General features: G+C 34.7%; 1 protein-coding gene across 8 annotated transcripts in view; it reads left to right on the top strand.

Moving 5' to 3' along the window:
• Positions 1-12,446, top strand: part of HLTF (helicase like transcription factor) — a 56,234-nt gene extending 43,788 nt beyond the window's left edge. For 2 of the 8 annotated variants that reach the window (XM_054479812.2, XM_054479814.2), the window contains exons 19-26: positions 365-489; positions 987-1,165; positions 2,498-2,623; positions 2,960-3,072; positions 3,423-3,603; positions 7,623-7,703; positions 10,219-10,390; positions 11,227-12,446. In XM_054479812.2, the coding sequence (XP_054335787.1) occupies positions 365-489; positions 987-1,165; positions 2,498-2,623; positions 2,960-3,072; positions 3,423-3,603; positions 7,623-7,703; positions 10,219-10,371 (958 nt within the window). In that variant the 3' untranslated portion in view covers positions 10,372-10,390; positions 11,227-12,446. Of the gene's footprint in view, positions 1-364; positions 490-974; positions 1,166-2,497; positions 2,624-2,959; positions 3,073-3,422; positions 3,604-7,622; positions 7,704-10,218 lie in introns of all 8 variants that reach the window. The other 6 variants (XM_063662326.1, XM_063662329.1, XM_054479813.1 and 3 more) reach the window with 3 other exon arrangements.
• Positions 12,447-12,769: the final 323 nt, after the last annotated feature.

Here is a 12,769-nt window from a genome sequence, read left to right as displayed (position 1 = left end):
GCTCAAGTCACCAAGCATGCACCCTGTTCCTGTTTCTGCACATGAGAGGTATTGATTTTCCCCTCAGGGCATGCCATCCATTTTAAAGAATTGTGTTTTGGCAGCTCTGTTTGAGATCTGCAGTCATCCTTCTCAGCATCTTCCTATCTGACTTACACTGCAATTGGCAGCCATTTCTCATATATTGTACCTTATTGTTATAGATCTCTCTTGGTTTTATTAGAGTTTGCTTTCCTGCTTTTCATTCTTGTTTTGGAGTAATTTCTAGAGAAGAAAAGAAAAATGCCATTTTACTCTGCTGTTTTAGAATAAGAAGTTATTATTGTTTAGTGGACTTAATAATATTTGACATTTTAATCTCTAGGTATTTTAATGAAGGGACTGTCCTGGCACATTATGCAGATGTCCTGGGTCTTTTGCTTAGATTGCGGCAAATGTGTTGCCATACTTACCTTCTTACAAATGCAGTGTCTTCCAATGGCCCCTCAGGTAGGTAAATTTGATTGCTTCATATCATTGTATTTGTCAGAGATACTTAAATAAGAGTGATAATTTTTTTTTATGTGGCATACATTTAGTTTATTTTGTTCTGTCAAATGGAGATTGCTTTTAGTGTGAGACTCAGCTAGGAATACATTCAATAATTTTTTTACCAATGAAATGGAATTATAATGAGGTCTTTCCAGGAATTCCAGTGATAGATACCCTTTGATGAAAGATTCATATTGGATCTGCCTTTTATTGTGTGCTGGTATGTTATTATCATGTTATAATGATGCTTCTCTATGAGGTATATTACGTGAGTTGGCTACTATTTTGGCTTCTGAACGTTTCTTAAATTTCAAATTTAAATTATGCTTTTTGCCTATGACAGAAAATGATGAGAGACTTTCCCTACTGGCAAGCGAAACTTTTCCTTATAAGATAGATTAACTTGTCATATTACAAACCTTGCTCTGAAATTAATTTTTCAGCCTTTTCTCTAGGAAATGATACACCTGAAGAACTGAGAAAGAAGTTAATAAGGAAGATGAAGTTAATTCTGAGCTCAGGTTCAGATGAAGAATGTGCAATTTGCCTGGATTCTTTAACAGTTCCTGTGATAACACATTGTGCACATGTATTTTGTAAACCCTGTATTTGCCAAGTCATTCAGAATGAGCAGGTTAGTTTTTTGCTCAGTAGAGGTTCAGTGTTTGATAGAGTGGCATACCTGTCTTTAATATAATAAAAGATAGTATGTGGAGTTTTGCACTTGGATTTAATAATATACCTTTGATAGTTAATTATTCCAGTATTTTAATAGGTGATATATTTCTCCTAATGCAACACTTGCAACATAAAAAGATGTTCACAGTCAATATCTTAATTCCGCTGTTTATATCATTGCTGTTCAATAAATGGATTGATAATGTGAGACACAAAGATAATTTTAAGTTTTCTAGTAGTCATACTCTTAAGTAAAAAGAAACATTAAGCTAATTTTAATACATTTGTATTTAACCCAATATATCTAAAATATAAAAAGTATTAATGTGATGTGCTTTTTACAAAAAACTAAATCTTCAGAATTTGGTGGTGGTGTATACTTATAGCACATCTCAATTTGGCTTAGCCACATTTCAAGGACTTAATTGCCCCATGCGATTATTGGCTATTGTGTTGGATAAGGTAGGTCTAGATTCTTTTATGTGGTAGAATTTTTTTGAAGTTGACTAGTCTGTTAAGCAGTCATTCAGCTGGGGTAGAATTTTTTTTAACATTTTAAATTGATATACAACATATGTAGAAAAAATGTATAAATTCATGATTAAATAGCTCAGTGAATTATGAGGTAAACATATTCCTGTATCTGCTGCCTAGGTCCCCTTGTGGCCCCTCCCAATCATTTACCCTCTCCCTCTTCCCCAAAAGTAACCGTTACACTGTATGGACTTTTAAATAATTTTAGCTTCAGAATTATTTTATTGTAATGGTGTTTTATATATAGTTATTTAAGATATAATCTTATTTTATTAGCAGGTTCAAATGGGTACAACAGATGTTGCTTTGGAATAAACTTGATAGGATTTAACAGATCCTAGTAGCTTTATAAGCTATTATAAGCTTTATAAGCTTAATAGCTTTATAAGCCATTAAGATGGATTTTTTTTAAAGAATAGTACTAAATAGTGTAGCTGTATTGTATTTAGGTTCAATAAATTGTTATTCATGGATTTTTTTTTTAAACTTGCTTACAATGTTATAATATTTAGTTTCTTGCTCTTGCTTCTAGCTAGTCCAGATCACATACTTTTGCTCCCTCCTTTATCCATTCTACTTACCACATTATGTCTGGAGTTCAGCATGTTCGGATGTCTCTTAAATGGATGAAATCTATTAAAAGGTTTAATAAAATGTTAGCTATGAGATTTTAGCATACATTTAAAAATTTTTAGGCATATTTATGTTTGTTCTTCTGTTAAGTGTTGCTCATACTTCGTTCTTTCTTATATAGCCACATGCTAAATGCCCTTTATGCAGAAATGATATACATGAAGATAATTTATTAGAATGTCCTCCGGAAGAATTAGCACGTGACAGTGAGAAAAAGTCTGATATGGAATGGACATCCAGTTCAAAGGTGAAGTACTCATGTGCAAATATTTGAGTATTTGTTTTACCTTTATATAAGGAAATATACACAGTATATCAAAATCATAATTCTGCTTTCATTCCTGTCATTTTAGTGTTCTGTTGTTGACCACTGGCTTTTTATTTTTAGTGGTGAATTTGAGAGGAAATAGAATGGGTTCAGATTATTAGAGTGTTCTTTCAGTCTTAATTTTTTGTTTTAAATGAGTAGTCTTTTGCATTTTAGGGAAATAACATTTCAGGACCTTTTCTTTATGATAAAAACTTTTAGACTAATTTTACTGATTTACAATGAAATCTAATGGACATCTTAATATTTTTTCAGATTAATGCGCTAATGCACGCATTGACTGACTTAAGAAAGAAGAATCCCAACATAAAAAGTTTGGTTGTTTCTCAGTTTACAACATTCCTGTCTTTAATAGAAATACCACTTAAGTAAGTTCCACAGTGTTTTTCACTTTCAGTAAAAGGATTTTATATAATTGTATTGATTTGGATAGCAAAAAAAAAAACTTAATTTGTTTTGCCAGTTTTAGTCATTTTATCTGAAAGATACTCAGAGTCACAATAGAGAATACTTCCTGACAGCACAGGAATTTAAAGATTAAGTCCTGAATTTATCAGAAAATGACTGACTCAGTGCCTAGCGTATTAATCAGTGTTCAGTAAACATTTGTTAAATAAATGAGTGAAAGAATTTATTGAAGAGATTTGTAGTTACTTAACTTTGTTTTATTTTTATAATAATAGTGTTTGTTACTTGTCTCTTTTCTTCCCCCCATTAGAGCCTCTGGATTTGTGTTTACTCGTTTGGATGGTTCCATGGCCCAAAAGAAAAGAGTTGAATCAATTCAGTGTTTTCAAAACACTGAAGCAGGATCTCCAACTATAATGCTTCTGTCCTTAAAAGCAGGTGGAGTTGGTTTGAATCTGTCTGCAGCTTCTCGAGTGTTTTTAATGGATCCAGTAAGTAGTTTTGTAAATTTTTTCAGAATCTTAGTACTTCTTTCGAAAAAATAAGACAAAAAACTATATGGTAAATACCTTCATAGTTATAATTAACTGTGAAAATTCTTAGGTAAACTTTAGAAATAGATAACAAAAACTTAGTAAATGTGGATTAAGAGCTTTCTCTTAAGCACTTTACTGAAATCCTCACAACATCCTTATGAGGTAGATACCATTATTAAATGCTCTGTTTTGGCCAGGTGCTGTGGCACATGCCTGTAATTCCAGCATTTTGGGAGGCCAAGGTGAATGGATTGCCTGAGCTCAGGAGTTTGAGAGCAGCCTGGGCAACATGGCAAAACCCCATCTCTACAAAAAAAGTACCAGAAAAGTTACTCTGGTGTGGTGGTTTGTGCTTGTAGTCCCAGCTACTTGCAGGGCTAAGTCGGAAAGATTGATTGCTTGGGCCCAGGAGGTTGAAGTTTCAGTGAGCCATGTTCCTGTCACTGCACTCCAGCCTGGGTGACAGAGCAAGAAACCGTCTCTGAAAGAAAAAAAGAAAAAAAATGCTCTGTTTTACTGAAGAGGCAACTGAAGCACAGAAAAGTAAATAATGTGCCCAGTATCACACAGTTAGTAATAGGCAAAACCAGAATCATAGTCCATGTAAATATTTAAGTACTATTATGCTATGCTATTCTACTTTTCTTCTATAATAAATATTAACCGTAATGCTTTTTAGGGTAGTGGTTCATTCAGCCAACAAATAATGAGATCCTGCTTTGCGTCAGTTGTTATAGGCACTGGGAATCTAACTATAAACAAGATAGACAAAATGATTACCATCACGGTTCTAGTGGTCTTAAGCTTTAACGTGCATAAGAATTAGGTAAAATGCAATTTCCTTTGCATCCAACTTAGAGACTTAGGAGTTCTAGGATTAGATCCAGGAAGCTGCATTTTTAGCATATATCATAGCTGATTGAGGTACAGGTGGTCTAGGATCACAATTTGAGAAACAAATGATCATTAATGGAATGTTCTGAGTACGTTTTAATGCCTAATATAGTGCAGTCAATTGTGGTTGTGTAGTACAGGCATGAAGGTAGAACAGAGGCTAAAATTCACTTTGAACTTTACTCACCAAGCTGTGTGACCTGGATGTGCATTCACATAGGAGCATGTTTTTCTACATGTACAAATGGGCTGTTTGGCCTGAAAGGACCTTGGACTAATTCAGTTTCTAATTTGCACTGGGTACTATGTGGGCTAAAGGCAACCCTCTGCTGTTTCTGTGCATTCCGACTTAAGATTTGTGGTTGTAACTTGTTGCCTGAAACGCAGAAGATTTTTAACATGTAGGAATTCTACTGAGATACATGTAGGAATTCTACTGAGATATAAATTTTAGTTACTTGGGTGAGGCTACCTTGTTAATGCATATATGTTTACTCAGGCTTCCTTTTTCCTCCCTCAACTGAGGGTATCCTTCTCAGTAAGATTATAACTAGGGTCATCATACTTAGGCCTTCATGGGTGAATATCATGGATATGGTATGGTCTGTTGTATTTTCTTTCGTTTTTTTTTGAGACGGAGTCTTGCTCTGTTGCCCATGCTGGAGTGTAGTGGCACAATCTTGGCTCACTGCAACCTCCACCTCCTGGGTTCAAGTGGTTCTCTGCCTCAGCCTCCTCAGTAGCTGGGATTACAGGCACCTGCCACCACGCCTGGCTAATTTTTGCATTTTTAGTAGAGATGGGGTTTTACCATGTTGGCCAGGCTGGTCTTGAACTCCTGACCTCGTGATCCACCTGCCTCGGCCTCCCAAAGTGCTGGGATTACAGGTGTGAGCCACCGCGCCCAGCCAGTCTGTTGTATTTTCTTGCCTTAATACTGTGGATGAAGTTTGAAATCTTTGTTGGCAGTATTTTATGGCTACTATACAAAAATATTTGTAACTATAGATTGTTGAATATTAATTAATCCAGTGATAATTCTAGAAGCTGATTTTTAGAACAAATCCCAAATTTTTTCTTGCTTATAATCTTAGTACCAAAGAGGTTAATACCAAAATAATTAGTATTAAAAAGTTGATCAGAGACTGAACGTGTTAACAGTTTTTAAAAATTTACAGAACGTTTTAGCAGTTCTATAGTAAGTTGAGTGTTCTTCATTGAACATATCAAGCTTTCCAGTGTTGTTTCTAACTTAAAAGTCAGGTCCGAGAAACATAATGATTCAATAAAAAAATAAAAATTTGCTCATGAAAGTCTTTTACCTTTAAATTTTTTTTTCTTTTTTTAAGAGACAGGGTCTTCCTCTTTTGCCCAGGCTGGTCTCAAACTCCTGAGCTCAAGCAATCCTCCCTCAGCCTCTTGAGTAGCTGGGATTACAGGCATATGGCACTGTGCCCAGCTTTCTTTTACCTTTTCATGGAACATTGTATAAGTATTGGGGTAATATGGCCTGGCGCAGAGGCTTACGCCCGTAATCCCAGCACTTTGTGGGAGGACGAGGCGGGCGGATCATCCGGTCAAGAGATCGAGACCATCTTGGCCAACATGGTGAAACCCCGTCTCTACTAAAAATACAAAAATTAGCTGGGCATGGTGGCAAGCGCCTATAATCCCAGCTACTTGGGAGGCTGAGGCAAGAGAATTGCTTGAACCCAGGAGGTGGAGGTTGCAGTGAGCTGAGATCATGCCACTGCACTCCAGCCTGGTGACAGAGCGAGAGTCCATCTCAAAAAAAAAAAAAGGAAACCTCATAGTTTTAATTTAAAATTTAATGATCCTTATCCAAACAATTCATGATACTATTTAAAAACCACTTACCAGAGTTCTATATCTTTTTGGTTCTTCTTCCCTTTTCATTGTTGCACCATTCATTTTATTGTTGTTGTTGTTGTTGTTGTTTTTGAGATGGAGTCTCGCTCTGTCGCCCAGGCTGGAGTGCAGTGGCACGATCTCGGCTCACTGCCAGCTCCGCCTCCTGGGTTCACGCCATTCTCCTGCCTCAGCCTCCCGAGTAGCTGGGACTACAGGCGCCCGCCACCACGCCCGCCTAATTTTTTGTATTTTTAGTAGAGACGGGGTTTCACCGTGTTAGCCAGGATGGTCTCGATCTCCTGAACTCGTGATCTGCCTGCCTCGGCCTCCCAAAGTGCTGGGATTACAGGCGTGAGCCACCGTGCCCGACCCATCATTTTATTCTTTAGCTTAAAACAGTTCTCATGATCATGTCTGTGTTAATTAGCTAATGGTACTTTTTTAGCTCAGCTTTAAAGTCAAACTAACTTCAAATACTGATACAGAAAATTGCATCAACAAAAAAATAATTTTTAGGATTTACTGACTCTTAAAACCCTTTTTTTTTTTTGAGACGGAGTCTCGCTGTCGCCCAGGCTGGAGTGCAGTGGCGCGATCTCGGCTCACTGCAGGCTCCGCCCCCCGGGGTTCACGCCATTCTCCTGCCTCAGCCTCCTGAGTAGCTGGGACTACAGGCGCCCACCACTTCGCCCGGCTAATTTTTTGTATTTTTAGTAGAGACGGGGTTTCACTGTGTTAGCCAGGAGAAACCTTTTTTTTATACTTTTATTTTATGAACAGAGGAAAGTGAAAGAAAACCAGAAAAGGGGGAGAAAACTTTTTTATAAATAGGCCCAAGAATTGTGTCTTTTCTCATATAAATTAAGTCATTTAAGAGGATATATAACCTTTTTCTGCTGTTAAGCACACATAGATTCTTTTAAAAATGAAAAAAAAAAATTAATCAACAGATACTTATTTTGGGTGCTGATACATATGTCGGGGCCTGTATTAGGTATTAGAAGTAGTAGTATGGGGAGGATGCCTATCATCATAGTGATTGGGAGGGTGGATTTTTCCCCCAGAGTATTTGTGATGTTAGTATCTGACTTCAGGCAGAAAACTTTCAGTCAGAAAAAGATGAATGAATACTAGTGAAATGAAAGGACAAATGCAAAACACTCAAAGATCAGGGCAGTAATAAAGCAACTCGTCCATGTTCTTGTTAGGCCTGGAATCCTGCTGCTGAAGATCAGTGCTTTGACAGATGCCATAGACTTGGCCAGAAGCAAGAAGTTATCATCACAAAAGTGAGTTTTTAAACAAACTATTTTAAGACTAGGTTGATACAGTTTTTACAATTAAGCAAGTAATGCATGAATATATTATTATAATGATTGAGTGTAATTATGCAGAGCAAAATGTAAGTCACCTTTTCCTCCTTCATCAATAATTTAATATATGCTGTTTAAGGGGCCTTTCTCTGCACCTACATTTATAGTTATGTGTACATCTCCTTAAAAACATTCTTTTAAAGATAAATGGAATTATACTTTATTCTACAACATATTCGTTTCCTTAAAACTATACATTGGAGACCACCTCATAAGTACATTTAGATGAACACATTTTTTTAAATAGTGGTAAAATACAAAATTTACCATTTTGAAGTATACAGTTTAGATGCATTAACTACATTCATGTTGTTGTGCAACAGCCATCACAATCATCCATCTCCAGAACTTTTTCATCATCTTAAACTGAAACTGTGTATCCATTAAATAATAACTTCCCATTCCTCTCCCCCCAGCCCCTGGCAACTACCATTCTACTTTCTTTCTCTGAATTTGACTACTCTACAAAACCATATAGAAGTTTTTTGCTAATAAAAACAGTGCCATAATGAGCATTATTATATATAAATCTTTTCACATAGATGCAAGTAATTCTTTGGGATAAGTTAAGAAAACTAGAATTCTGGATTTAGAATTTTTATTAACTATCGAGTTGGTTTCAAAATAGGATTTATATGAAAATTGTTAATTTATGCTTCTGTGGCCAAAAAAGTGCTGTTCTAATTTGCATTTACCTAAAAACTTGAGTATATTTCACATATCTTGTTTATTAACATTTTTTCTGTGAATTATTTGTATCTTCTGTCCAGTTCCCATAGTTATGGTACAAATAGTTTTATAGTATAAAGGACTCCCTGATACAGTCTGACTTTAAATCTTTTGTTTATGTATGTTGAAAATGGTTTATCCCATACTCTTCCTTGTGTTTAAACTGCATTTTTTTGGTCATGAAAAAGCTTTAAAATTTTTATGATTTAAAACGTCAGCCTTTTTTATACGTTCTAGGTTTTAAGGTCTTACCTAGGACAGAAGGCTTTATTTTCACATTTTTTCAACTATTCTGTATTCTGGTTCTTTTGGAAGATTTTATTTTTTGTTTTATGATTTGTGACATGAGTCTAAGCTTATTCTTTTATCAGATGAAGAACGATTTGTTCTGTCACATCATTTTTTTTCTTTGAAAATTCCAACTCTTTCCCTACTAACTAGTATGAAATGTCACTTTCATCATAAACTAATTTATATATATTACTTGGGTCTTTTTCTAGACTATTCTGTTCCATTGATCTCTTTTCCTTTTCTTAGGGCAGTATTACTCTTATAACAACTATGGTTTCCTAAAGTAAGTTTTGATACCTGATAGGGTAAAATGTTCTGATTACCCTTTTTGAAAATTGTATTGGTGGTTATTATTATTACTCTTGAATTGAACTTTAGGTTTTGGTTATAAAATCCCATTTAAGATATCTTGTTTGAGATTTATTGAATTTATTATTACTTTCGAGAACTATCTTTCTTTATAAATAAGGAATGTTTCCATACAGGAACATAGTATCTCTTCTCCATTTATGTAGATCTTATATGTATTTCAGTAAAATTTTATTATATAGCTTCAGTTATTGCAGTAATTGAGTCTTTTTAAACAATATTAAATAGTAGCAGATAGTGACCATTCTTGACTTGTTTCTGTTTTGTTGAGAATACTTTTATTGTTTCACATTAAATATGTAAGGTTGAGACATTCATTCCCAGTTAGGGTATTTTAAAATCAAGTTTTTATCAGGAATGAGATGATCACGTTTTATTTTTCTCTTTGTTAGTGTTGTGAATTATACTAAAGATTCATTCTTGAATTTCTGGGAATGGCCTTTTTTTTTGAAACGGAGTCTCGCTCTGTCACCCAGGCTGGAGTGCAGTGGCGCAATCTCGGCTCACTGCAAGCTCCACCTCCCAGGTTCACACCATTCTCCTGCCTCAGCCTCCCGAGTAACTGGGACAACAGGCGCCCGCCACCATGCCTGGCTAATTTTTTCTATTTTTTAGTAGAGATGGGGTTTCACCGTGTTAGCCAGGATGGTCTCGATCTCCTGACCTCGTGATCTGCCCACCTCGGCCTCCCAAAGTGCTGGAATTACAGGCGTGAGCCACCATGCCCGGTCGGAATGGCCTTTTTAATACAATGCTGAAGTCATTTTGCCAGAGTTGCTTATATAGTTTGCTTTTTTTTCTTTATTGCTTTGCCTATCTTGTGATCTGTAACTTCTATTTGTACAGCCATATTCTGTATATAAGAAAACCATATTGGGTGAGGAAAGCAAAGCTCAGTTCTATTAAATAGTTATTATAGTTTGGTGCAAAAGTAATTGCGGTTTTTGCCATGAGGCAAATCTTTCATTTAGTTTTTTTAATAAAGATTTGAAATACTATGCCTTAAAAACTACTTAATTTAACTTTTTTTTTCTTTTTAAAGTTCATTGTAAAGGACTCTGTTGAAGAAAATATGCTGAAAATACAAAACAAAAAGAGAGAACTTGCAGCAGGAGCCTTTGGAACTAAAAAACCAAATGCTGATGAAATGAAACAAGCCAAAATTAATGAAATCAGAACATTAATTGATTTATAATTTGTGGGATTTTAGTAAGGTCAGTTTGATTGGATACTTCAGTTTTAGAAATGAGAAAAATACAGTTTTAGAAATGAGATCTAGAGAACATGTCTTCTAAAAGGGGCATATTTTGTATTAGTGAAGCAGTATTACTGACACAATTTTATTTCTTCTATATACGAACCTATTTTTAATGAAACTTCAAATAGCAATAAGTTCTGTTATATACTGTGGCCTGAAATAATTTGAGAAAAAAGGTTACTTTGTTATATTCAGCTTTTCATAGTATCTATGCTGAGTATTTTCATGTATCTTCCAAGTACTCCTTTTTCGTATTTCAAATAAGGTCAGACCTTTTATACTTTTGACCATAGTTATTTTCTACGTTGGACACTTAGTTATTTACCAAAGCCTCCAATTTGTGATGCAGTGCTTGTAGTCCTTGTAAACAATGTATACAGACTATACAAGAATTAATTTTATTGGGCTTTCAAAAACGGTATTTGCATTCCAGAACCAAATCTTAAATGAGACCAAAGTCCAGGTTAGCACAGGTTTTTATTTTTCCTACAGCTACATTGAGATATAGTTCACATAAGTGACTTGAAGTTTTATGTTCATGAAAAAATTAGGGATTATGTTGAGTACTATTTTTTCCATTTTAGTTAAGTAGTACTACACTCATTGTTTAAATGTAACTTGCTGTGTCTAAGGTGTAAATATAGTCTGTGGGAGTGAGAGGCAAACCAATCCTACCCAATTTGATTTGTATATTTTAAATTATGGAACTGCTAAATAGATATTTCTATAAACAGATAATTTTTATTTATGTAGCTTTTTTTGGAAGTAACTTTATAAATTTTTATAATTCAGAAGACTACTATATGTGAGAGGCGTGATATCTGGATGGAAGTTGGGCTGGATGATCTCCAAAGTCGTTTCAACTCTTAAAGACATCTTAATCCTGAATGTAAACAATTGTTATGTGTTTAGAATCAGAATTTGATTTTGAACTTGAGTAATTCATCCTTACAGCTATCTATAGAATTGGTCATCTTTTTTCTTTTCTTTTTTTCTTTTTTGTTAATAAGCAAATTTATTTGCTGCAGAATTTGGGTTGACTCCTGAGCATATTTAAAACAAAGAAGCTAGAAATTTAGCAGTCAGATTAGGTAGGTGGTTTTATTTCAAAGAGAAACTTTAATCCAAAGAAAGATTAATTACTCTAACAAGAGAAGCTTCATGTCTGATGATACAGATTTAAGAATACCTGAGACTTAGAGTGTTGGAAGTCATTTGATAGATGAGATCGGAGACAATGCTGTGTTATAGGGCACACATTGAAGGTATATGCCAAATCTCTCACCAGCTAAGTCCTTTTCTCCCTGTGCCCTGTTTTCTTGCTCAAAGGGAACAGTGAATTAGCTAGAATCTTTCTGGTCCCTTTTTGAGGAGGTAGCAGGTAAGGAAAGGGCGGATTATCATCAAAACCAAGACCGTTCTGCAGGGATGATAGTGGAATAATAATGTGGGATTAGCCCACTAGCATTAGGAGCAGTAGGGAAGTTACCTGGTAGATCAAGCATTACACACAAAAAATCAAGTTGATCAGAGTATGGGTTCTCCATATAGCAATACTTCAGTGAGATTAAGTATAAACAGTTTTTGGCAAAAAACAACACAATCTATTCTTCCTGCTTACAAAGACAAAGCCTTACAAACTCACTATGAAGGGAAAGGGAGGACAGCTTGCTTCTTTGCCCAGACATTTACAAAGTTGTTTTTAAAACACACTCATAAGTTTGGCAAGTTGTTTAAAAAATGTCTTTTTGTTTTGTACAGTTCCGTTAGATGTTGTTAAATTTTAAAAGTTTAACTTAAAAAATTTAATTTGTCCTTCCTAAGAAGGATAAATATATAAAAAAGCCACTGGAATGAAAACTTCCTATATGCTATGCTGTTGTCTTATTATTATATAGAAAAATAACTTTAGAAAAATATTGAAGACATTGTATTACCACTTGTGATTCAAACAATTTTGTGGTTAAAACTGGATTTTAAATTTAAAAATCAATAAAAATTTCAAATGTTTATTACCTTCCTTGGTGCCATAATTTTGACTTTATCTTCAGATAAAATCCTTCATTAATTGTGACATTTCTATGCAAGTGTTACTTTTTTTGAGTACATGAAGATTACTGTAACAGAATAATGTACTCATATCCTACCTTTATTTTGCTCAATTTAACTGGTTGAAATTCTTGTTCAGAAATCGAGTGCTTATTTAAAATGCCTTTATCTAAAAACATTGGTCCCAATTAATTTCCTCATCTGGAAGAAAAGGAGTTGTGATAATACCTATATATACACAGATAGCACTCTTAATCATCGTACATTTTGTCCTTAAAATTACAGC

This window comes from Pongo pygmaeus, chromosome 2, assembly GCF_028885625.2.
Source record: "Pongo pygmaeus isolate AG05252 chromosome 2, NHGRI_mPonPyg2-v2.0_pri, whole genome shotgun sequence".
Classification (NCBI taxonomy): Eukaryota; Metazoa; Chordata; class Mammalia; order Primates; family Hominidae; genus Pongo; species Pongo pygmaeus.
Note: the sequence above shows the minus strand (reverse complement) of the source record. Positions and strands in the feature narration are given on the sequence as shown.